We start from the raw sequence: 27,455 nt of genomic DNA on the forward strand, positions 1-27,455 counted from the left end.
GGCAACGCGGGTGGTGGGGACATCAACAGAGAATTGAAAACAAGACAAAGTAGACAAATGTGGGAGGCAAGAGGTGAGAAGAATAGAAAAAGAGGTCTAAACAAATGTGGGATAAAATAACAGCGGCGGTCGTTGCAAAATTGACCCATTGATGGACACTTATCTATATAATAGAAGCATATAATTAGAATTATAGAATTAAGACACACTGTATATTATATTATAATATATGTAATATATTATAATATATTATATACAGGGTGGTTCAGTTTTTAATCGGGAAACTTTACTAGGACGTAGTACTTGCCAAAATAACACAAGTTTTTTTTATGAACATAGGGTCGCAACTCTTTTGTTTTCGAGCTATGAGCTGTCAAAGTTGAGCCAAAAATTTACATTTTATCTTTTATTTCGGGTATGAGTAAACCATAGAATTTGGAATTTTGTATGTATGTACTACTGGTTAATATCTTATTTTCAACCATACCTTAAACTTCCCTAGCGCCCTCTAAGGGGATGAAATTCACAACCCCTTTGATTTTTTTATAACAACTTCTTAACACCGTATAATATTAACATAAAAAAATATGGGTTGTAAAGCTTATTCATTATTGGTACTTTTTTGTGTCTTTAGTTTTCTCCTTAAAGATAATAGTTTTAGCGTAAAAAAATAAAATATGTTAAATTGTACTGTAAAGCGCTGCTATTATTAAAAAAATTTTTTCTTTATAGGTGGTTTATGGTGGCTATTATAGGTTGCACTTACTAGAATTTAGTACTAACTAAATAACACCAATTAATTGTGATTGTCATTAAAAAAAAACATAAATAAGATTAATGCCTGTCTGAACAAATTACGTTGTTTTAAACAATATTAAAAAATTAATACTCTTGCTTAATAACCGTCAAAAATTATTAATAACCAGCAATAATTATGAGGATTCACTGTAAATGAAACTTACAAGTTCTCAGAACCAACTTTTAGAATAATTTTGGCTAAACATGGCGGCACATAGCGGTACATGGCACGATATTTTATTTTTTTACACGGAAACTATTAACTTTAAGGAAAATACTAAAGAGACAAAAAAGTACCACTAAAGAATGAGCTTTACAACCCATATATTTTTATGTTAATATTCCATAGCGTTAAAACGTTGTTATAAAAAAATCAAGGAGGTGGTGAATTTCATCCCCTTTGAGGGTGCTGGGGAAGTTTAAGGTATGGTTGAAAATAAGGTCTTAACCAGTAGTACATACGTACAAAGTTTCAATTTCTACGGTTTACTTACAGCCGAAATACAAAACAAAATGTAAATTTTTTTCTCAACTTTGATCGCTCATAGCTCGAAAACAAAAGAGTTGCGACCCTATGTTTATATAAAAAAATAGTGTTATTTTGGCAAGTACTACATCCTAGTAACCTTTCCCGATTAAAAACTGAATCACCCTGTATATGTATTATAATATATTATACAGTGTGTCTGTAAAGTAACGAATTTAGGCGATAAAATCATTATAGACGGTTTATGGAAAAATCCCTGAAACGGGTCTAAAGATTTAAATTTGTTGCAATTTTTTGGTGTAGATTTCGATTTCCATTTTAAACGAGTTATGACGTCATTCATATTTTTTTCAAATGGCAATCCCCCATTTTTATTACGAAATATGAAAGAGGATGTTTTTCTGAATCTAGTACAGTTAATATTAATATTGGGTACATAAGAAAATTTTCGAGAAAAATTACTGGAAAGTGTAACTACTTCGAATTTTAAACAATTTTCTAAGTGTCAAAAACTGATAGTAAAGCTTGTTGAAGTGTGGTGGCGCGCCATCTTGTTGGAATAACTGCCATTGGAATTCAAGTGGGACAACATTATAATATCGTTTTGAAAAAATTTAAATATCTCCCTCCAGTTAAGATTTCCTCAAAAAGTAAGAATCCTGTACTATTTTGCTCCACACATTGATTTGTTGCGGATATTGGGTGTGGGACTTTCTTGCCCAACGTGGATTTTGGGTAGCAATACCAACAATTTTGTCTATTTACTTATCTACTCAATGTGAATGTTCCCTAGGCGGAAAAAATATGTTTTTGGCAAAATCTTCGTCATCGTAGCAAAATTGTTGTTGGAAAAATTACGACTGATTGCTCGTGAATGAAGTTTACTTTATAGGAATAATATTTTGCGGTTTTTAAAATTTCATGAACCGTTGATTTAGTAATGTCCAAATGCGACTCAATACCCCTGATGGTAACATAAGGATTTTCTTGTCCAGCCAAAACCACTATGTCTATGCTTTTTAAATTTAGTCACACCTAGGCTTACCATACTAATGAGCTAAGCAGGTTTCGTTCAGGAAATGTTGTATTAAGGAGGTCAACTAAGCTTAAGCTCGTTACTAAATCATTTTTTGACACTTACGAAATTGTTTAAATAATTGGTTACCATAGTTACTCATGGCTACTGCTATTTTTTATCATGTCATCAAATTTGAAATAGTTACACTTTAAACCAATATTAATATTAACTGTACTAGATTCAGAAAAACATCCTCTTTCATATTCCGTAATAAAAATGGGGGATTGCCATTTGAAAAAAATATCGATGACGTCATAACTCGTTTAAAAATAGTGGAAAAAGTTGAAATCTACACCAAAAAATTCCATTTCAGGATTTTTTTTATAAACTGTTTATAATGATTTTATCGCTTATATCCACTGTATAAGCAGAGTCCACTCAGTGGCTGGACCTAATCTATGTCTTCATTCCCCTTAATATACTAAATCTTCTGGCAATGAAAGAGCTAGATAAAAGAGCCTCAATAAAAGTAATTATTATTATTGTTGCCGCTCCCCTCCATGATAAACCTTAGTATTGCTCCAAGGTCTTGTTCCTTTATGTCAGTATGTATTAGGCAAACCTTTCCGAAAATTTTGTGTCTTAGGCAGAATTGTTCAGCGGCTCTGACTTGTCCTTGCAAAGTCGACAAGTTTGATTCTCAGCTTGTCCAATGTTGAAGAGGTGGTATTTTAGGGGCATATCGCCGGTCAGAAAAAATTGAGAGTGATCCTAGGTTCTCTTTGCTGAGGCATAAAACCTCGTTGATTTCTTCTTTGAGTTATCATACTCTTCGCCTGTCTGTGGAAGTTTCTGGAAGTTCTTTCCAGTGCAAGGCTACAAAGTTATAATTCCTTTACCTATCACTTAAAAGAAGAACAATTTCCTTCAAAGTATCGTGTAGCATTAAATCTAATGGAATTTGCTTCCTTTGCTAATATTGTAATCATGTATCAAATTCTTCATATAGGGTTTGTATACAATACAATTTGCTATTATCATCACGACAACAATGGAAATTGATTAATATAAGATTAAATATAGCTGAAAACACAAATCTTTCTTTAAGTTTCAAAGTGAGTGGTTCTGTGTAGTTAAGATAGTTTTTTCTGAAAATATGAAGCGAAACTCTAAATTGCAAAAAGTCTCCTTGCTAGACGTCACAAGCAGCCTATTTTCTATAAAATTAGAAAAGCTTATTTCATTTCGGTGTTGTAATCGGAGATCAAGACAAGCAGTGGGTTCTTCATGCATACTGTGTCAGCTGTGCAATATATGATAACCAGTTTTGGGTTGATATGTTATCAACTTAATCAACTAAAATCACTTATTACTTTAGTTCATGTAGCATTACTTGCTACGCCTCGACATCGGCTTAATCACTTACAACCGAGTTGCTGAAATGTACGATGATCAGTTTTGAATTGATGGAGATTTATTATTAAAGTCTAAAATCAAACCTATTTGGTATATATTATTTGTTATATTGTTAGCATCAAACAGCTTTTGAGATAAAATATAATCAATAAATATTCAAATAAAATAGGGATAACGATTGAATTAAAACACAATGCGTGTTTAAAAATCTAGAACGAAAAACTGAGTTACTAGAGGAAAGGTAGATGGAATGATAAAAATGGTTCGGAAATAAAAATGATTTAAATTGATTAAATTATAATTTTTATTAAAAAATACTTTAAGTACTTTCTAAAGACAATCATTACAACTAACAATTACGTCTTGCTACTTTTACGTTTATATCAGAAGGTAAAAATCACTGCGGATAAACATACTGATTTATTTTACATTTTTGCTTATGTCTTAACAAAGAAAAATTATATTTGAAGCGGTGTTTACAATTGTGGCATTCAAAAGATCCCATTTTTCCGCATTCAAATCTTAGATGTCGTTTCATGTTGCTTATCGTCGTGTATCTCTTCGGACATTGCTGGCAAGCATAGGGACGCGTGTCTATCTCACCTGAAAGTAATTTCTGTTAGTCAAAATCTTTTTATTTGTTTACTAAACAACATCAACTGCATTAAAAAAGAAACGAATAAATCGTAATAAAACACGTTCTTTATTTTTTTTTTAAATAACTAATTTTTTCTTTTTTTCTGGTTTATAAATTACACATTTAAAGCATTTTTTTTATTTATGTTTGCTGAACATATGTCCAGTAATCGAGTGTTTATATCTTCCGGTATAGGGACACAACGAACATTTATACATCGGCTCAACACCGCATTCTTTCATTAGGTGTCTTTGTAACGAAGCTTTGTTGTGGTATCTTCTGTCGCATTTATGACACTGTAGTTTTCCGGTACCTCGTTGTTGTTTCCATTTACCTATAAATACGAATTAATGTTATTTTAAAACGATGTTAATTCGTATTAACGTAATTTTTTTAGCAAACCTTTTTTCTTTTTTTTATTCTATGCGCTTTCTTTTAGTTTCTACTACTTTGTTTTAAACAGCTTCTTTTTCTACGATTTGTTAATAGCACATGCCGTTAGTGCTAAAAATATTTAAAAAAAAATAATAATATAAATTAAAAATTAGGAGGTCTAAAAGAGATAAAGAAAAGATGATAATTAAGGTTTTTTTTATTGTTTAGTTTTATTACTTTATCGATTTTAACCATTTAACCAAAATATTGAATGCTAAGAATAATTAAAATTTAAAAAATTTATATTAATTTGTATTAAAACATTTTAAATGAGCTTAAACACGAATTAAAATTTATTGATTAATTTTTGTTTATGTTTTGAAATAAAAATCGTGTTTAAACTTATTTTTTTTATTAATTTTCGATTTCTACAAAATAGTACCCATAACAATAAATAACATTGTTCGATAAAATTTCAATTGTAATGTTTCTTTAATTAATTCTTTTAATACGATTGCTATTTAATGTTTAGATTTTCTAGTTATATATCATTTTAAAAAGGACCCTTTTAGTTTTGATTTGTTTAAAAAAATCGTCTTTTTATCTTTATACTTTAGTCAAGCACGATTTTTTAAACTTTAAATCCATATTTTTTTGCATTAAATTATAATAAAAATAAAACGCTTTTTTAACGAAATTTCTATTGATATAATAAAGTATTATATATCATTTCAAATAGGATAGTTTTATCTTTAATTTGATATAAAACTTATTTCTTTATCTTCATATTTAACTTAGCTTACCACAATTCTTTAAAGTTCAGAGTTAATTTTCTTAATTGTTTTATATATTTTTGATAGCAATTTCTTGGAATGTAATCTAAAATGAAATGTATATATCATATTAAAGAGACCCAGCGCAATTTTAACACAATTTTTTTTCTAAAGTGAGGTTATAATAGGAATTGCCACATTTCTTGCTATATATAATTCAAAGAAGATACTTTTTGCTCTTAATATGATATAAGAATCGTTTCTTTATCTTTAAATTTATGCTTTCCAGAACTTTTTAAATTAATAAACAAAATTGCAACGACAAAAAATTTGTTTTTTTCCAATAATGGTTTGGAATGGAAAAGCAAAACTTTGTAAGGTTATAAAAAAAAGTTTAAGGTTATATCATATCAAATTTTAAGTTTGTTGTGTGAATAGTATTGAAGAAAAAAATATTTCCTTGGCTACATATACAAAAAAAAAATTTTAAATTCAACTGGTTTTTATAAAAAGTCCATTCAACCTAGAAATATAAAATTTGGTGTACCCTAACCTCAAACTATATATCATAACCTCAAAGAGGTTTCTTTTTTGAAATCCAACCCATGTGGGAGAAAAGATTGATTTCCTTTAACCTTATTCTCAAAAACGAGCAAATTGAAATCAATTATTTTTAAAGATTTTTTGTAAAAAAAATTATTAATCTGGGAAAGTTAAAATCTTGGATAATCCAACCTCTAACATTCTTCTATAACCTCAAAGTGTTATATTTCCCAATTCCAAACCGTTTTGGAGAAAAAAATATTTCCTTAGCACCTTTATCAAAAAGCGTCAAATTACATAAGTGCTTTATACATTTTTTTTGTAATAAATGTATTCAACCTGAAGTATAAAATTTGGTGTAACCGAACCTTAAATGGTCTATTATAACCTCCAAAAGGTTTCGTTTTCGAAATGCAGCCCATTTTGGAGAAAAGATTAGTTTTCTTTAACCTTATTCTCAAAAACCATCAATTTGAAATCGACTACTTTCAAATTATTTTTGTAAAAAACCTATTAATCCAGGAAACTTAAAATTTTGGATAATCCAACCTCAAACATTCCTCTATAACACCAAAGAGTTATATTTCTCAATTCCAAACCGTTTTGGAGAAAAAATATATTTCATTAGAATCATTATTAAAAACTTAAATTCAATAGGTGCTTTATAAATTTTTTTGTAATAAATGTATTCAACCTGGAAGTATAAAATTTGGTGTAACCGCACCTTAAATGGTCTATTATAACCTCCAAAAGGTTTCGTTTTCGAAATTCAGCCCATTTCCGAGAAAAGATTGGTTTTCTTTAACCTTATTCTCAAAAACCATCAAATTGAAATCGACTACTTTTAAATTTTTTTTTGTAAAAAACTTATTAATACATGAAACTCAAAATTTTGGATAATCTAACCTCAAACATTCCTCTATAACACCAAAGAGTTATATTTCTCAATTCCAAACCGTTTTGGAGAAAAAATATATTTCATTAGAATCATTATCAAAAAGTGTGAAATTCAATAGGTGCTTTATAAAATTGTTTGTAAAAAATCCATTCAACTTGGAAGTATAAAATTTGGTGTAACCTAACCTCAAATGGTTCATTATAACCTCAAAGAGGATCCTTTTTCGAAATCGTACCTATTTTGGAAAAAATGGGGTTTCTTTAACCTTATGGTTTTTGAGAAACCTTTTGAGAAAAATTTTGAGAAATCAATAATTTTTACAATTTTTTTGTAAAAAACTTGTTAACCTAAGAAACTCAAAATTTTGGATAATCTAACCTCAAACATTCTTCTACAACCTCAAAGAGTTATATTTATCAATTAACAACATTTTTGGAGAAAAAAATATTTCCTTAGCATTGTTATCAATAAACGTCAAATTAAATAGATGTTTTATAAAATTTTTTGTGAAAAATTCATTCAACCTGGAAGTATAAAATTTGGTATAACCTAATCTCAAACGGTCTATTATAACCTCCAAGAGTTTTCGTTCTTAATATGCAGCCCATTTCAGAGAAAAGATGGATTTCCTTTATCTTTATTCTCAAAAATCATCAAATTGAAATCATTTATTTTTGTAAAAAAAAAACTATAAATCCAGAAAACTTAAAATTTTGGGTAATCTAACCTCAAACATTTTTCTATAACCTCAAAGAGTTTCATTTCTCAATTCCTAACCGTTTTTGAGAAAAAAAAAATATTTTCTTAGGTTCATATGAGCATAAGTCAAATTCAATCCGCCACTTTATGATTTTCTTTGTGGAAAACCCGTTCATCCTGGAAGCATAAAATTCGGTGTAACCTAACTTCAAGCAATCTATTATAACCTCAAAGAAGTTTCCTTTTTAAAATATAACCTATTTCTGAAAAAAGACTGACTTTCTTGCATTATGTTCTCAAATACCATGAAATTGATATCAATGATTTAAAAAAAAATTGTGTAAAAACTGTTGTTCCAGGAAACTTAAAACTTGGGGTATTCCAAGTTTTAACATTCTTTAATAACCCCAACGAGTTTTATTATTTAATTCTAAACCGTTTTGAAGAAAACAATATTTCCTCAGCTTTAGTATCAAAAATCGTCAAATTCAACCAACGCTCCATAACATTTTTTGCAAAAAAACTACACAACCGGGAAATATCAAACTTGGTGTAATCTAACCTCAAACGATCTTTTATAACCTCAAAGAGGTTTCCTTTTCTAATCTAATCAATTCCGGGCAAAAGCCTGTTTTAAAAATTTTTCTCCTCAAATTCAATTAGAAAATTATATTTATTTTTTGTGAAAAGGCATTCAAAGTGGAAACTTAAAATTTGGTATAACATAACCTCAAACACTATATTATAACCTCAAAATGGATTTATTTTCAAATTTCAGTTCAGTTCGGAGAAAACAATATTTTTCTTCAATGAATTTTTTATAAAAAAACTGTGTTCAGCCGAGAAACTTAAAGTTTGGGATAATCTAACCTCAAACATTCATTTATAACCTCAAAGAGTTTCAATTCTAATTTTTAAACCGTTTCGGAGAAAAAAATAATTTTTTAGGTTACATTTTACAAAAACGACAAATCCAACCAGATGCTTATAATTTTTTTGTAATAATCCTTGTAATGTGAAAACAAAATTTGGTATAACATAACCTCAAACACTCTATTATAACCTCAAAGAGGTTTTAATTCTGATTAAGCCGGTTTGGAGAAAAACAAATTTTCTGAGGTTCATTTTCAAAAACGTCAAATTCAATAGGTGCCTTATAAAGTTGTTTGTGAAAAATCTTTTCAACTTGGAAGTATATAATTTTGTGGGACCTAACCTCAAACATTCTTTTATAACCTCAAAGAGTTTTAATTCTGACTTCTAAATCGTTTTGGAGAAAAACAGATTTTCTTAGGTTCATTTTCAAAAACATCAAATTCAATAGATGCCTTATAAAGTTGTTTGTGAAAAATCTTTTCAACTTGGAAGTATAAAATTTGGTGGAACCTAACCTCAAACATTCTTTTATAACCTCAAAGAGTTTTAATTCTGATTTCTAAACCGTTATGGAGAAAAACAAATTTTTTAGGTTCATTTTCAAAAAACGTCAGATTCAATAAGTGCCTTATAAAGTTGTTAGTGAAAAATCTATTCAACTTGGAAATATAAAATTATGTGGAACCTAACCTCAAACATTCTTTTATAACCTCAAAGAGTTTTAATTCTGATTTCTAAATCGTTTTGGAGAAAAATAAATTTTCTTAGGTTCATTTTAAAAAAACGTCAAATTCAATAGGTGTTTTGTAATGTTGTTTGCGAAAAATCTATTCAACTTGGAAGTATAAAATTTGGTGGAACCTAACCTCAAACATTCTTTTATAACCTCAAAGAGTTTTAATTCCGATTTCTAAATCGTTTTGGAGAAAAACAAATTTTTTTAGGTTCATTTTCAAAAAACGTCAAATTCAATAGGTGCTTTATAAAAGTGTTTGTGAAAAATCTATTCAACTTGGAAGTATAACATTTGGTAGAACCTAACCTCAAACATTCATTTATAACCTTAAAGAGTTTTAATTCTGATTTTTAAACCGTTTTGGAGAACAACAAATTTTCTTAGATTCATTTTCAAAAACGTCAAATTCAATAGGTGCCTTATAAAGTTGTTTGTGAAAAATCTTTTCAACTTGGAAGTATAAAATTAGGTGGAACCTAACCTCAAACATTCTTTTATAACCTCAAAAAGTTTTAATTCTGAGTTCTCAAACGTTTTGGAGAAAAACCAATTTTTTAGGTTCATTTTCAAAAAACGTCAGATTCAATAGTGCCTTATAAAGTTGTTTGTGAAAAATCTATTCAACTAGGAAGTATAAAATTTTGTGGAACCTAACCTCAAACATTCTTTTATAACCTTAAAAAGTTTTAATTCTGATTTCTAAACCGTTTTGGAGAAAAACAAATTTCTTAGGTTCATTTTCAAAAAATGTCAGATTCAATAGTGCCTTATAAAGTTGTTTGTGAAAAATCTATTTAACTAGGAAGTATAAAATTTTGTGGAACCTAACCTCAAACTTTCTTTTATAACCTCAAAGAGTTTTAATTCTGATTTTTAAACCGTTTTGGAGAACAACAAATTTTCTTAGGTTCATTTTCAAAAAACGTCAAATTCAATAAGTGCCCTATAAAGTTGTTGGTGAAAAATCTATTCAACTTGGAAGTATAAAATTATGTAGAACCTAACCTCAAACATTCATTTATAACCTCAAAGAGTTTTAATTTTAATTTCTAAGCCGTTTTGAAGAAAAATAAATTTTCTTAGGTTCATTTTCAAAAAACGTCAAATTCAATAAGTGCCCTATAAAGTTGTTGGTGAAAAATCTATTCAACTTGGAAGTATAAAATTATGTAGAACCTAACCTCAAACATTCATTTATAACCTCAAAGAGTTTTAATTTTAATTTCTAAGCCGTTTTGAAGAAAAATAAATTTTCTTAGGTTCATTTTCAAAAAACGTCAAATTCAATAAGTGCCCTATAAAGTTGTTGGTGAAAAATCTATTCAACTTGGAAGTATAAAATTTGGTAGAACCAAACCTCAAACATTCTTTTATAACCACGCAGAGTTTTAATTCTGATTTCTAAACCGTTTTGGAGAAAAACAAATTTTCTTAGGTTCATTTTCAAAAAAACTTCAAATTCAATAGGTGCTTTATAAAGTCGTTTGTGAAAAATGTTTTCAACTTGGAAGTATAAAATTTGGTGGAACCTAACCTCAAACATTCTTTTATAACCTCAAAGAGTTTTTAATTCTGATTTCTAAACCGTTTTGGAGAAACACAAATTTTCTTAGGTTCATTTTAAAAAAACGTCAAATTCAATAGGTGCTTTGTAAAGTTGTTTGTGAAAAATCTATTCAACTTGGAAGTATAAAATTTGGTAGAACCTAACCTCAAACATTATTTTATAACCTCAAAGAGTTTTAATTCTGATTTCTAAAACGTTTTAGAGAAAAACAAATTTTTTTAAGTTCATTTTCAAAAAACGTCATATTGTATAGGTGTCTTATAAAGTAGTATCTATTCAACTTGGAAGTATAAAACTTGGTATAACATTACCTCAAACAGTTTATTATAACCTGAAAAATGTTTTATTTTTCAATTCCATTCCATTTCAGAGAAAAAAATATTCGTTGAGCTAAAATATAAAAAACTTTGCAATAAAACATCAACAAAAATTGAAACTTTATCGAACAATGTAAAATACATTATAAATATGTATAAAAAATCTATATTACTCTGCTCGTTCGTATACATTATGTACAGTATACATATGTCTATAATGATTTTCTCTTCTATGCGTTAACTTCCCACAAACGTAACACTTGTATTTCGGTTCAACACCACATTCGTATTTTAAATGTCTTCTTAACAGGCTTACGTATTTGTAGTTTTTCCCACAAAGGTTACAATTGAAACGTTTATCTAAAAAAAATAATAAACAATTTATTAGTTAACATCCACTCAAACAAAAAGTTCGTTTCATTTTTCAATAAGTTTTTTACACCAAATTCCAAAAAAAAATCTTATTTTAGATAGCAACTAAATAAAATAAAAGATTTACTAATCGTGCTTTTATTTTCAAATTAAAAATGTTTTAAAATCATTTAAAAATTTCTTCGAAACAATGAACCATCTTTAAATGTCTTTTATGATTATCTTTTCGTCGCGTCAATTTCCCGCAAAATTGGCATTTATATTTCGGTTCTGATCCGCATTCGTTCATATGCCTTCGCATGTAGTCTCGGTGTTTGAACCATGATCCACAATTAGGACACGAATATTGCCTCAAAGAGTGTAGATCTTAAAAGAAAAGTATTTTAGAATAAATTTAAAAAGAATGGTAATCGAAAAAAATGGAAAAAATAAGAAATAAACTACGACAAAAAAAAACCTTAATCCCAATTAAAATTTCTTTAAAACAAGTCGATTTTGTACAGGTTTTAAAGAATTTTTATTAACTATAATGACGTGTTAAATTGGCACAACTGAATTACTTTGATTAAAATCGATTTAATGATGTCTCGCAATATGTATCTTCAAGTTGGATTTAACTTTTGATCTGTAGGCGCATTGGTAACAAAAAAATTGTGGTTCTTGTCCGCAGATGAATCTCATGTGTTCTTTTAAGCTGCTTTTTCGTTTAAAACGTTTTTTGCATTGCGGGCATTCGTTTGATTCGAAAAATTCTGGAAGGAAGCAAAAAAAAATTATTATTATCATAAAAAAAATACTTTAATAACAAAATTATGTTATTATGATGCAAATAAAAGATTGTTTTATTTTATTAATTCAATTTTGTATTAATATAATAAAAAGTTACAAAAAAATTATTCGAAAAATATTAAAAGATTTCCTTTTTTTTATTTATATAACGTATTTATGTTGTGAAACGAGATGTTTGGCTAAATTCCCTTTTAATTTCGTCTTGTATGAGCATCCTTCAACTACACATTGTAGATGAGCTTCTTTTCCACACTCGAATTTTAAATGGCTGGTTAAACTACTTTTGTATTTGTAGGTTCTTTTACAATTTTGGCATTGAAATCTTATCGTTCTTTTGGATTGCCCTGAAAAAAAAAGAAATTAACACAATAAATAAAATTAAATACAAAAAAATTAAATAAAATAAAATAAATAAATCATTTTTTCTTATCCACATCGAAAGAAAAAATAACAAAACACAATTAAGAAATTTTATTTGATAATTTCATTAAAAACTATAATGATGCTTTAAAAACAAATGTCTTTTCCAGTTCGATTTAACTTTGGTTTTGTAGTCGCAAAAGTTGCATTTGTGTTGGGGTTCTTTTCCGCATTCGTTTTTCATGTGAAGTCGTAAACTGCTTTTTCTTTTGTAACTTCTTCGGCAATTACGACAAGAAAATAATACGTCTCCAAACGCGTCGTCACCTAAAAAATAATTCCATCATTATTCTGTTTGTATTACATCTTTAGATCAACAATTATAATTTAATTACATTAAGTGGATTAAAATTAAAATCAATAAAAAATTAACTAAAAACAATTTAAGAAAGAAATAATATTTATTAGATTAATAAAAAAAGTGCTTACAAAATATTTTTGGATTTTATTAATATGATGTGAATCATAAAAATGTGTTAAAAAATTGTTATAAACAAAATTCTGCCTAATTATAATATTATATTGGTGAATATATTTCAGATTTCATGAGGAATAACGTGGCACATAAAGATTACGATTAACTGAGATTAGCTAAGATTAGCTGTTTTAGTATACAGTGAATTTCACCTAAAATGCAATATACAAAAATATATTTCAATAGAAACTAGGGCGTACCTACTTACTTTGTTCCACATAAAATGCAACATGTCTGAATGTTTCTAGTTGTAGGTCTAACGTTAGTTCTAGCAGATAGTGCTAGTGTTCTAGTTCTAGTTTTATACTAGCAATATCACTAGAACTAACACAAGACCTAGAACTAGAATCATTCGGGTTTAGCCGTCTTGAGAGACGTGCGGCTAAATCTAACACTATCAGTAGAACTAATACAAGACCTAGAACTAGAACCATTTGGGTTTAGCCGCACGTCTCTAAAGACGGCTGAACCAGAATGATTCTTGTTCTAGGTCTTGTGTTAGTTCTAGTTTTACACTAGCACTATCAGTAGAACTAACACAAGACCTAGAACTAGAACCATTTGGGTTTAGCCGCATGTCTTTCAAGACGGCTAAAGCCGAATGATTCTAGAATCATTTGGGTATAGTCGTCTTGAGAGACGTGCAGCTAAATCCGAATGTTTCTAGTTCCTGGTCTAGTGTTAGTTCTAGTATTGCACTAGCACTATCAGTAGAACTAACACAAACCTAGAACTAGAATCATTTGGGTATAGTCATCTTGAGAGACGTGCGGCTAAATCCGAATGTTTCTAGTTCCTGATCTAGTGTTAGTTCTAGTATTGCACTAGCACTATCAGTAGAACTAATACAAGACCTAGAACTAGAATCATTTGGGTATAGTCATCTTGAGAGACGTGCGGCTAAATCCGAATGTTTCTAGTTCCTGATCTAGTGTTAGTTCTAGTATTGCACTAGCACTATCAGTAGAACTAACACTAGACTTAGAACTAGAAACATTCGGGTTTGGCCGCACGTCTCTAAAGACGGCTAAACCCGACTGATTCTTGTTCTAGGTCTTGTGTTAGTTCTAGTTTTACACTAGCACTATCAGTAGAACTAACACAAGACCTAGAACTAGAACCATTTGGGTTTAGCCGCATGTTTTTCAAGACGGCTAAAGCCGAATGATTCTAGAATCATTTGGGTATAGTCGTCTTGAGAGACGTGCAGCTAAATCCGAATGTTTCTAGTTCCTGGTCTAGTGTTAGTTCTAGTATTGCACTAGCACTATCAGTAGAACTAACACAAACCTAGAACTAGAATCATTTGGGTGTAGTCATCTTGAGAGACGTGCGGCTAAATCCGAATGTTTCTAGTTCCTGATCTAGTGTTAGTTCTAGTATTGCACTAGCACTATCAGTAGAACTAATACAAGACCTAGAACTAGAATCATTTGGGTATAGTCATCTTGAGAGACGTGCGGCTAAATCCGAATGTTTCTAGTTCCTGATCTAGTGTTAGTTCTAGTATTGCACTAGCACTATCAGTAGAACTAACACAAACCTAGAACTAGAATCATTTGGGTATAGTCATCTTGAGAGACGTGCGGCTAAATCCGAATGTTTCTAGTTCCTGGTCTAGTGTTAGTTCTAGTATTGCACTAGCACTATCAGTAGAACTAACACAAACCTAGAACTAGAATCATTTGGGTATAGTCATCTTGAGAGACGTGCGGCTAAATCCGAATGTTTCTAGTTCCTGATCTAGTGTTAGTTCTAGTATTGCACTAGCACTATCAGTAGAACTAATACAAGACCTAGAACTAGAATCATTTGGGTATAGTCATCTTGAGAGACGTGCGGCTAAATCCGAATGTTTCTAGTTCCTGATCTAGTGTTAGTTCTAGTATTGCACTAGCACTATCAGTAGAACTAATACAAGACCTAGAACTAGAATCATTTGGGTATAGTCATCTTGAGAGACGTGCGGCTAAATCCGAATGTTTCTAGTTCCTGATCTAGTGTTAGTTCTAGTATTGCACTAGCACTATCAGTAGAACTAACACTAGACTTAGAACTAGAAACATTCGGGTTTAGCCGCACGTCTCTAAAGACGGCTAAACCCGAATGATTCTTGTTCTAGGTCTTGTGTTAGTTCTAGTTTTACACTAGCACTATCAGTAGAACTAACACAAGACCTAGAACTAGAACCATTTGGGTTTAGCCGCACGTCTTTCAAGACGGCTAAAGCCGAATGATTCTAGAATCATTTGGGTATAGTCGTCTTGAGAGACGTGCAGCTAAATCCGAATGTTTCTAGTTCCTGGTCTAGTGTTAGTTCTAGTATTGCACTAGCACTATCAGTAGAACTAACACAAGACCTAGAACTAGAATCATTTGGGTATAGTCATCTTGAGAGACCTGCGGCTAAATCCGAATGTTTCTAGTTCCTGATCTAGTGTTAGTTCTAATATTGCACTAGCACTATCAGTAGAACTAATACAAGACCTAGAACTAGAATCATTCGGATTTAGCCGCACGTTTCTCAAGACGACTAGACGGCCCTTAGTTCTAGTGATAGTCTAGAACTAACATAAGACATTTGGGTTTAGCCGTCTTGAAAGACGTGCGGCTAAACCCAAATGAATCTAGTTCTAGATCTTGTGTTAGTTCTAGTTTTAATTGCCATTCAGCATTAGATTGTGGTATATTTTTATTGAACGAAAAGTTGAACCAGCACTAGACCTAGAACCACAACATTCGGGTTTAGCCGTTAGTCTCTTAAGACCACCGAAAACTCAGGGTTATCATAAGTACCTTTTTCCAAGCAAAAGAGGAATTTTCTTTGCCTTTGGAAAATAACCCAATACTATTCAACTATGTTGCATTTTATGTGAGACAATACAAGTGCATAGTAGTTTCGTAACTATGGTTACTTCATTCATATATTGCGAGTTATATGAATATCCCGGTATAATAGTTATAATAATTGTCACGATGTTTTATTTTCACTCACTAAGAGAATAAAGCCGAAGTCGCTTACGGCCGAGACGCTACAATCGTGCCTCGATCGCAAGCAACCTTGATGTCATAATGATTTACTTATTATCTTTAAACTCAATCATTTCGGGAAAGAATGTTGGATAAGGTTAGTTTTATAAGTACAAATTCTCGATTTTGATAACTGACGGATTAGACAACGCAAGCTATTAAGTAGCTTGGCCTTCTTACGAAGATGCAGAGATAAGAAAATAACCTTCCTCATGATGAAATCGACTCAATAACGCCAGTATAAGCACTAACACGAAAAAGAATTCACAAGACCTTCAGAGATCTGCAACAAAAAAGTGAGAGGTTACTACGATCCACTTCGCACTGACCAATTGTGTGGCTAGAAAAGGCTGGAGCGAGATGGGCAGTATAAGCATGGAGAAGGCCAAACGCGAATTCTGTCTAATCTGTCTAATCTTCGTACTCGAAGTACTTCAATCAGCGAAGCCACCGAAATCAAATCCAACAATTAATGAAAGAATGGCACTGCGGACGATCAAAGAACAAAGAGAATGTGAACGTGGTCATGGACAGGAAAGAATACATGGATTTTTGAATCTAGTCGGCTACAAGAAAATCAAAAACGACTCAAGCGAAAAGTCAGTAAGAAAACTGAAAGTATTGGTGAAATCTACAAACATTCAGTGTGTCAGATATTCTACACATTTTGTGAAAACAATTAAAAGTATGAAACTAGATCCCCAGGATATCCATTTTCCAGAGTACCAGTCAAAGATGCCATGGATGGTTTTTGTCAAAATCTGATTCCGGAGAGCTTACCTAAATATGTTCCAAGGTTTGTGGAGTACCGTTTATCATCGATATATTTTAGCTGGAAGGGAGAATTCTACGAGCAATATGAAGGGACACCCATGGGATTGCCTTTGTCACCAGTCATCGAAAATTTCTACATGGAGATGTTTGAAAAGAGCGTCTTCAAGAGTTCCTGAACTCGCAATACCCCATAATTAAATTTGCCATGGACACGAAAGCTGCAAAAAATAGAACTGGGATTGTATCGGAAGAAAATGCACACTAACAGGTATTTACAGGCTTCATCCCATCACCATCCATAACAGATGAGGAACAGATGTTACTGCAAGCAGTGAGAATATGTGACGGAAAGAATTTGAAGAAAATTTTCTAAAAGATGTACTGTCACCAAACAACGCAAGTAAGACACGGTAATCGCAGCACTCGGATTTATCTGTCTCTCTTGAGATTCAGGTATGAAAAAGCGGATTGTAAAGTGCCATAAGAAGAATGATATCGTGGTTCAATACAGAACGGCCAGGAAAACAGTTATGGGAAGTATTACGTTGGCCAAATTGGACATAACTACGAGTACCGCATCAAGTAGCATGAGAGGAATTTCCGAATGAATAAGATCCAGCAGTCCGGAGTTGCAAAATATTGCCATAAAAAGCAATAGATTTCGATAAGATCAAGGTACTAGACAAACCCAGAAACTACTACCAAAGGATGATGAACATGTTAGTTTTATTTACAAATGTCAATCATCATAGTTTTCTTTTGAAATGTTGATACCGGACTCCGAACATCTGGAACAATATTTAATAATTCAACGCAGATTTTGGCATAGTATACGCCGACGGCATAGATATTATAGAGAGAACAGAAAGTGATGTGAATGAGGCCTTACAAGATTGAAATGGAGGCGGGGAAGATAAATTTTACAAAGACTAAGTGTATGGTGGCAAAACATGGACCTTAGTGTAGAAAGACCAAGAGATATTAAGGAGATTCGAGAGGAAGGTATTTAGAAGAATATCTGGCGAATTGTAGAAGAATTGTATTTTCAATATTGCGGATTAAATTTATCAAATTGCAAAGGTTAAGATGGATTAGCCACGTAGTCAGAATGGACATAAAAAGTACCACAAGAATTAATTTTGATCGTGGACTTGTGGGAAGAGGAGGGAGGCCGGAGAGACGATTTGAGGAAGACCTAAGAGAGCTGAAAGTCAGAGGTTGGAGATGACAGGGTCGTGCTAAACAAATTGGTAAATAACTGTTAAGGTTAAATAAATCATCTCAATAGATTCTTGGTAAGAGATCATAAATGAATATGACTTACCTAATATATCACACACTTTATTAATGATACATTTAGTATGTATAGTTTCCATTATCATTTTGTAGTAAATGAGATCGATGAATCTCACAATATACTTTAAGTAACAATAATTTATATTTTTAGCTTTACTATTTTTTTACTAGTTAAATAAGAAATGAGTAACATTTTCAATCAAAACACACGTTGATAATGAAATAAATTGATTATGCCCAAGGACAGTAGAATCTAACAGGACTGCTACATTCATTGTTGTGACAACCTGCCCGCAATCTACGTCATACCATTTGCCACGCCCAGCTTTATGCGTTTGCTGTGTATTTTTAGAGGTTATATCGTAAACGTATTCATATTATTTTTGAAGTTTTTTTAGACGTATTAATGTCTATCATGTAACCTCTAAATCTCAAAAAACTCACAGCAAACGCATAGCACTCAATGACAGTTAACAGGGCGTGGCAAATAATGTGACGTAGAGTGCGGGCAACCAACCCGCAGTGGGCTACAATAATACAATGCATGTAGCAGTCCTGTTAGATTCTACTGTCCTTGGATTATGCCGGTATACTCAACAAAGTAAGTTTTTAACACATTTTTATGATTCATCTAATAACTATAACATTTCCTTTATACAACTTATACCCTACTGATGCATTCTGCGAAAGTGTTTCGTCAAATTTGATTTGTATTTGGTTCTGTAGGCACACTCCGGACACGAAAATCTCGGAATTTTTCCGCAATCGTATTTCATGTGACTAATAAGGGTTTTTCTTCTGGAATATCCTCTTTGGCAAATGTTACAAAAGAAAGCTTTGGCAAAATTACCTGAAAATACAGAAAAATTATTAATAAATCTGATAAATTTTTATTTTAATTGCGTTAAAAATAGGACAGAAACATAAATAAGTAGTAAAGAAAATTAATAAGTAAAACTAATTGAAATAAAGAAGAATAATATGGACAAAATTGTATATTTATTTTTTAATTAACAAATAATATTTCCCACGAAGAATTTATAAAGTTAATTAATTTTTAAATTTTTAGACGATTATAAACTCTTTGGTTTTGTTAATGCATCTTAATATTAAAATTTTATTCTAATTTATACGCGATTTTATAAAGAATTATGATTTAATTATATCTAAGTAAATAAATGCTTATGTTTAATCAATAAATGTTTGCGTAAATTTCCTTTCCATTTTGTTCTAAATTTACAATTTAAAACGCTGCACACGATAGTTGGCTCTTTTCCACATTCATTTCTTATATGATTATCCAAATTTCTTCTGTACTTGTAAATTCGGTTGCACACTGAACACACAAACATGTTTCCCCTGGTCAGACCTAAAAGACAAAACATTTATTAAACATATTTTGAACCAATCCTTTTCGATATACAAATAAAATCGAATTTAAATAGATAAAATAAACAAGAATAATTTTTTTATTAATATTTAATTCACAACTTTGAACTTATTTCATTATAATAGTAATTAATTAATAATTTATTATTAATCTAATTATTTTTTGCGTTGTCTGAACACGCCATCAAAAGTTTTATGCACACATCCTATATGGTACTTCAAAGATCTTTTTCTTTTCGACGCATAATTACACCCGGATATTGGACAATCAAAAATTGGTTCCTTTCCGCACTCGAATTTTTCGTGGTATTGTAAGGTTCGTTTATGTTTATAACTTTTGTGACAGTTGTTGCAGATGTGGCGACCTGGAACAGAAAAGGAGTGAGATCGTCTAGATACTAGTTTTAACCTACAAACCGATATTTATTATTTTAGTGTGAAAACTTGGAAATAGAAACAAAATTTTTGTAGAAACAACAATTTATTTTCATTCAATTATAATGATAAGAAGTTTATTAAAGTTTAATCTCACTAAAATAAAGCTTTTTTGGCAAATTTTTTTAAAACACCACGAACATTGCTGTACCTCGAACAAAGTTACTTCAACAATAAACCCGACGGGTTGTTCGCACCATCTGGTATTCGTACCCCTCGCTGGTTTTTTTGAAGAAGGAGCTTAACAAAAAGAGTCTGTTGAAATGCCTCTTTCTCTTACCTTTAAATTTTTGGAGCTAGTTCAAAAAAAACTTGAATAATGTTATTGTTCGTGACAAAATTTGGAAAGTTAATTCTTCTTATAAACTCAAAATATTAAATACTAAGTAAATATTTCATGATGATATCATATTTCAATTCGTTGTTGAGATACGATTTCAATCAAACATGCAAGGTTGGATTTAAAAAATCATAACAACGATGTTTATGGAAAATAAGAAATTATTTATGGTGCATTAAATTTTCATTAAATTTGCTTTAAATTGCTTTTTATTTCATAATGATATCTCAATTAGTTCTTGAAATACGAACTTTTTAAATTCTTCATTTTAAATCTAACAATCAAGCATGCAGAGTTGGATTTAAAACATCATAACAACGATGTTTATAGAAAATAAGAAATTATTTATGGTGCATTAAATCTTCATCAAATTTGCTTTAAATTGCTTTCTATTTCATAATGATATCTCAATTCATTTATGAGATACGATGTTTTAAAATTTATATTTTATATCTATAATAATCAAACATGCAGAGTTGGATTTAAAAAATCGTAACAACGATGTTTATGGAAAATAAGAAATTATGTATGGTGCATTAAATCTTAATTAAATTTGCTTTAAATTGCATTTTATTTCATAACTATATCTCAATAAGTTTTTGAGAAACGTAAAGATTAATTACTCTAATATTTATGTATAAGATTATGCAAGGTTCCGTTCAAAAATTCATAAATCTGAAAATTTGAAGAAATGATGTTCAAAGTGTTGAATACTAAATAAATTTGCTTTAAATTGCTTTTTAAATCATGGTAATATCTCAATTCGTTTATGAGATACGATCTTTTAAACTTTATATTTTACATCTATAACAATCAAACATGCAGAGTTGGATTTAAAATAACATAACAACGATGTTTATGGAAAATAAGAAATTATTTATGGCGCATTAAATCTTCATTAAATTTCCTTTAAACTGCTTTCTATTTCGTTACGATATCCCTATTAGTTTTTGAGATACGCAAATGTTAATTACCTTAATATCTATGTTAAAGCTTTTGCAAGGTTGGGTTAAAAAACACACAAATCCGAAAGTTGAAGAATTTAAAAAATCATCTTCTAAGTATTAAATACCAAATAAATTTGCTTTAAATTGCTTTTTATTTCATGATGATATCTCAATTCGTTTATGAGATATGATTTTTTAAAATTTTTATTTTATATCTATAACAATCAAACATGCAGAGTTGGATTCAAAAAATCATAACCACGATGTTTATGGAAAATAAGAAACTATGTATGGTGCATTAAATCTTAATTAAATTTGCTTTAAATTGCATTTTATTTCATAACTATATCTCAATAAGTTTTTGAGAAACGTAAAGATTAATTACTCTAATATTTATGTATAAGATTATGCAAGGTTCCGTTCAAAAATTCATAAATCTGAAAATTTGAAGAAATGATGTTCAAAATGTTGAATACTAAATAAATTTGCTTTAAATTGCTTTTTAAATCATGGTAATATCTCAATTCGTTTATGAGATACGATCTTTTAAACTTTATATTTTATATCTATAACAATCAAACATGCAGAGTTGGATTTAAAATAACATAAAAACGATGTTTATGGAAAATAAGAAATTATTTATGGCGCATTAAATCTTCATTAAATTTGCTTTAAACTGCTTTCTATTTCGTTACGATATCCCTATTAGTTTTTGAGATACGCAAATGTTAATTACCTTAATATCTATGTTAAAGCTTTTGCAAGGTTGGGTTAAAAAACACACAAATCCGAAAGTTGAAGAATTTAAAAAATCATCTTCTAAGTATTAAATACCAAATAAATTTGCTTTAAATTGCTTTTTATTTCATGATGATATCTCAATTCGTTTATGAGATATGATTTTTTAAAATTTTTATTTTATATCTATAACAATCAAACATGCAGAGTTGGATTCAAAAAATCATAACCACGATGTTTATGGAAAATAAGAAACTATGTATGGTGCATTAAATCTTAATTAAATTTGCTTTAAATTGCATTTTATTTCATAACTATATCTCAATAAGTTTTTGAGAAACGTAAAGATTAATTACTCTAATATTTATGTATAAGATTATGCAAGGTTCCGTTCAAAAATTCATAAATCTGAAAATTTGAAGAAATGATGTTCAAAATGTTGAATACTAAATAAATTTGCTTTAAATTGCTTTTTAAATCATGGTAATATCTCAATTCGTTTATGAGATACGATCTTTTAAACTTTATATTTTATATCTATAACAATCAAACATGCAGAGTTGGATTTAAAATAACATAAAAACGATGTTTATGGAAAATAAGAAATTATTTATGGCGCATTAAATCTTCATTAAATTTGCTTTAAACTGCTTTCTATTTCGTTACGATATCCCTATTAGTTTTTGAGATACGCAAATGTTAATTACCTTAATATCTATGTTAAAGCTTATGCAAGGTTGGGTTAAAAAACACACAAATCCGAAAGTTGAAGAATTTAAAAAATCATCTTCTAAGTATTAAATACCAAATAAATTTGCTTTAAATTGCTTTTTATTTCATGATGATATCTCAATTCGTTTATGAGATACGATGTTTTAAAATTTATATTTTATATCTATAATAATCAAACATGCAGAGTTGGATTTAAAAAATCATAACAACGATGTTTATGAAAAATAAGAAATTATTTATGGTGCATTAAATCTTTATTAAATATGCTTTAAGCTGCTTTTTATTTCGTAACGATATCCCTATTGGTTTTTGAGATACGCAAATATTAATTACCTTAACATCTACGTTAAAGGTTATGCAAGGTTGCGTTAAAAACCACATAAATCTAAATGTTGAAGATTTCAAAAAATCGTCTTCTGAGTATTAAATAGCAAATAAATTAGCTTTAAATTGCCTTTTGTTTTACGATGATATCTCAATTCGTTTATGAGATACGATGTTTTAAATCTTACATATTATAGCTATAACGATCAAACATGCAAAGTTGGATTTAAAAAATCATAACAACGATGTTTATGGAAAATAAGAAATTATTTATGGTGCATTAAATCTTTATTAAATTTGCTTTAAACTGCTTTTTATTTCGTAACGATATCCCCATTAGTTTTTGAGATACGCAAATCTTAATTACCTTAATATCTATGTTAAAGATTATGCAAGGTTGAGTTAAAAAACTCATAAATCTGAAAGTTGAAGATTTGAAAAAATCATCGTTTAAGTATTAAATACCCAATAAATTTGCTTTAAATTGCTTTTTGTTTTATGATGATATCTCAATTTGTTCTTGAGATACGATTATTCGAAATAATAATATCTGAAACAATCATATATGTTAGGTTGGGTTTGAAAAATCGTAACGATGAAGTTTATGGAAAATAAGAAATCATTTGAAGTACATTTAATCTTCATCAAATTTGCTTTAAAATGTTCTTTATTTCATGATGATATCTCAATTTGTTCTTGAGATACGATATTTTAAATTTCTATTCCTAAAAATTACAATAATCAATCTTAATGATAATTTCATCATTGATATTTGAGTTCATAGAAACTAACTAATTGACAGAAAAGCGTAGACTGGTTTTGATCTCTTCTGATATGTTTCCATGTTTATCAGTATACATCCTTAATATAAAGTGTGGTTCCAATATAGAATATGCCATTTTTAACTCTGTATAGAGTTACAATCCTGTGAAGTCTGCTCTATCAGAATTAAGGTTTTTTACCTGATTTTTTATCTTATTTTCGATCAAAATTTCAGCACGACGTTCTTGTTTTTTCATATTTCTGTTTCTACACTCCAACTCCTTCCACGGCGTTGGTCTTTCCCTCCTCCTTCTTTGTATTTCCTCTGTTGAGTACCCTAGTCTGATATAATACTCCCATCTTTCTTATTGTTCATACTCCTCCACCCTAGTCTCAATCTCCCGCCAACACTCTACCAAAATCTTAAGGACACTCCTCTGTTCTAGCCCATCTTCGTACTTTATCATCTTCTCCATCTTCAATTCCTCTGTCACTATATATCCCAGTGACTTTCTGCTCAAACCCAAGACCCACCTTCAATACCTCTCCTGTACTATCTTGTTTTCCTTGCAACCCCATATTTAGCTCCATACATTATCACATTCCTCATCATTTCCTCAAACATTAGTTTTCTACTACAAAGCAGCAAACTAAAGCATCTGTTTGTGTGAAAAATTTGAATCTCTGCAACCAAGTAGTTCAGATTTCTTCTTTGTTAAGCCCAAATCCTCAACGAAATCATTTAGCTCGGCTGGAGTAAATACGTTAGGTTTTCAATTTCTGTACATTGAACCTCATCATCAGTTTTTTCCTCTGACACAGATATGTTATTATATGCAATAGTCGATACATCCAGGATAACATTATCATAACGTCTGGTGTCTTAAGAAAAGGAAAATACCTTACTTCCTCCTAGATTTCGTATTTTTTGAGCAATAACCAGTAACACAAATGGTACAAAACTAGCAATCGTTAATGTGATTACTGGATTCATTCCATATCATTGTTATTAATATATTTTTTAACAAATTCCGTTAGGAATATTTTTACAACTGTCATTGTTAAACATCTCTATGATTTACTAACAACTGGCAGGCTGAAGACTAAAGTTGAAAGTGGTAAAACTGATTACTTAAAGCTACAAGAATACTACAAGTCATTTTGTGTAATCATAATCAAACGATAAAGGCCAAAGATGGAGTTAATTATATCATACAATTTTTTTATTGCTTCTTTTCTTTAAATAATTTTATTCTAAAAACAAAGATTATTTAATCGAAAATTTTTATTAAATGAAGTGTAAATTAAATACATAATAAGCATTATTATTATTTCTTTGAATGCATCAACAAATAATGTCTCTTAACATCCCATTTTCGTTTCGCTTTAAAACCACACTCACATGCATATTCGACTTTTCGATTGCAATCTTGCATCTTGTGTTGGTAAAGAGACGTTTTCGTTCGATACCTTTTTGGACATGCAGAACAAGCATATGGATACCCTAAAAAATAAAATGTTTGAACACATTTAATTTATTACATTTAATAAAAAAAAATAATGACGAAGAATTAAATTGGTTTTGGGAGAAAAAAAGATATTAACATATTAATATATATTTATTATTAAAACGTTGTTGAAAAATATCTATGTACTTGGTATAAATGTGTTTTTAAATTTCCTTTCTGCTTAGATCTATATCCGCAATTCTCGATTGGGCAAAGAAATCTCGGCGGTTGTCCGCATTCGTAGTTCAGGTGGAGTTTTAACGATTTGAAGTGTTTGTATGTGTTACCGCATTTATGACAACGAACACGATCTGAAAAGCAAATGTTAAAATTTAATTATAATTAAAATCGTACGAAATGAAAATGCTTAAATAAACATTTTTTTTAAGGCGAGGGAATAATATAATAATAAAAATACATTACTCGGATTAATTAATTAAATTTATTTTTGATAATTATGTCATACAAGAAGAATTATTTTAAATCACCTTTATAATAAATCGTGATAATTAAAAACATTTTAATCCAATTCTGCGCCATGAGCATGTTTATTTTCTAGATGACACTTTAAATGTACTGGTTGCTTTGATCGATAAGAACAGCCGGGAATGGTGCATTTAAATTGTGGTTCGACTCCGCACTCGTATTTTTTATGGCGCCATAACGATCTTTGGTGTTTGTATTGTTTTAGGCACACCATACAAGGATAACCATCTAAAATTAAATTAGTTGTAATTAATTGCAAACAATAAAAAGTTCAGCAAGGTTTATATTCAGATGGTAATTTATATTATTTTATTAATACTCGATCTACAAGTATAACATTGAGATTGGATACAAAATTAATTATGACAGAACATAACAAAATACATAAATAAATAACCTAAAGAAAAGAAACACGATTTATGTGAGATGCAAAATAATTCAAGTGAAACTTATACAATAAGTCTTAAAAATTCAAGTGTTTTAGGAGTATTCCAAACATTACTCAATATTTCACCTATCAACATCATCTCAGACAACTCTCATCATCATCTATGTCACTTCTCTTCATCTCGCTGAACATATGGTATGTTTCAATGTCATCCCTGACATCCCTAAACATCAACCCCAACATTTATCAAAATACTTCCAGACATCTTTCAGATCATCACCTCAGGCATACCTTAATATCATCCCTAGTTCATTTTAACATCATACCCAACATCCCTCAATACGATTTTTAACATCTTTAGCAATACATTGTATCTATATCGTCCCTGAAACATCTCAACATCGTCCCGGATATCCCTTAATCCTTATTATTAGAGATAGCGAAAAACTAAATGCACCACTTGCAAGCTTGATTCTTTCTCTATCTAAAACCGTCTGCCGATAACTTGATACTAAGATCAATAAAAAATGAGGAACAGCGCTATGTACTTAAAATAGCTCAAAATTACCAAACTTCAAGCCCCTGTGCAATTGTCATCAAAACTGTTATCGCAGTCAGAAAGAGGGCTCCTTCAACTATCTTTTTCCGGGTTTTCGTCGGTCAATATCTATCGGCGTCATGCTTAAATCACCCTTAATATACAGTGTGTTAATTAATTATCGTACCCGACGTTATCATTACAAGTATGCAACCAATATCACAGTATTGGTATTGCAATACGCGATTTGCGTATGACGCGTATTCCACTGTGATATTGGTTGCATATTTGCAATGATGACGTCGGGTACGATAATTAATTAAAACACTGTACATTTCCACACGCAAAAACGCTTAATTGCTCTTCCTCTTTCTTATTTGATATGGGGAAAACTATAGAACTATATCTACCTTGTCGAAAATTTTCTGTTCTTTCTACTGGTGTATAACACGCGGAAATCACGCGGCTATACATATAATCTTTGTCACACCTTAACACAATTGCTGGATATCTCGTAATATCGTCCCTAGCACAACTCATCATCTCCGGTATGTTTCAATATTATCCCTGAC

At 30.0% G+C, this 27,455-nt stretch overlaps 1 protein-coding gene across 7 annotated transcripts in view; it reads right to left on the reverse strand.

The window, feature by feature from the left end:
- LOC111415678 (longitudinals lacking protein, isoforms H/M/V) overlaps positions 1–27,455 on the reverse strand; it is a 289,549-nt gene that overhangs the window by 15,893 nt on the left and 246,201 nt on the right. Inside the window, exon 5 of one of the 7 annotated variants that reach the window (XM_071194861.1) lies at positions 4,006–4,322. The exons of 4 other annotated variants lie outside the window; for them this stretch is intronic. In XM_071194861.1, the coding sequence (XP_071050962.1) occupies positions 4,117–4,322 (206 nt within the window). In that variant the 3' untranslated portion in view covers positions 4,006–4,116. Of the gene's footprint in view, positions 1–4,005; positions 4,323–12,338; positions 12,646–12,757; positions 12,989–27,455 lie in introns of those variants that run through there. 2 more of the 7 variants (XM_023047470.2, XM_071194881.1) reach the window with 2 other exon arrangements.

The sequence above is a fragment of the Onthophagus taurus genome, chromosome 1 (assembly GCF_036711975.1).
Source record: "Onthophagus taurus isolate NC chromosome 1, IU_Otau_3.0, whole genome shotgun sequence".
Classification (NCBI taxonomy): domain Eukaryota; kingdom Metazoa; phylum Arthropoda; class Insecta; order Coleoptera; family Scarabaeidae; genus Onthophagus; species Onthophagus taurus.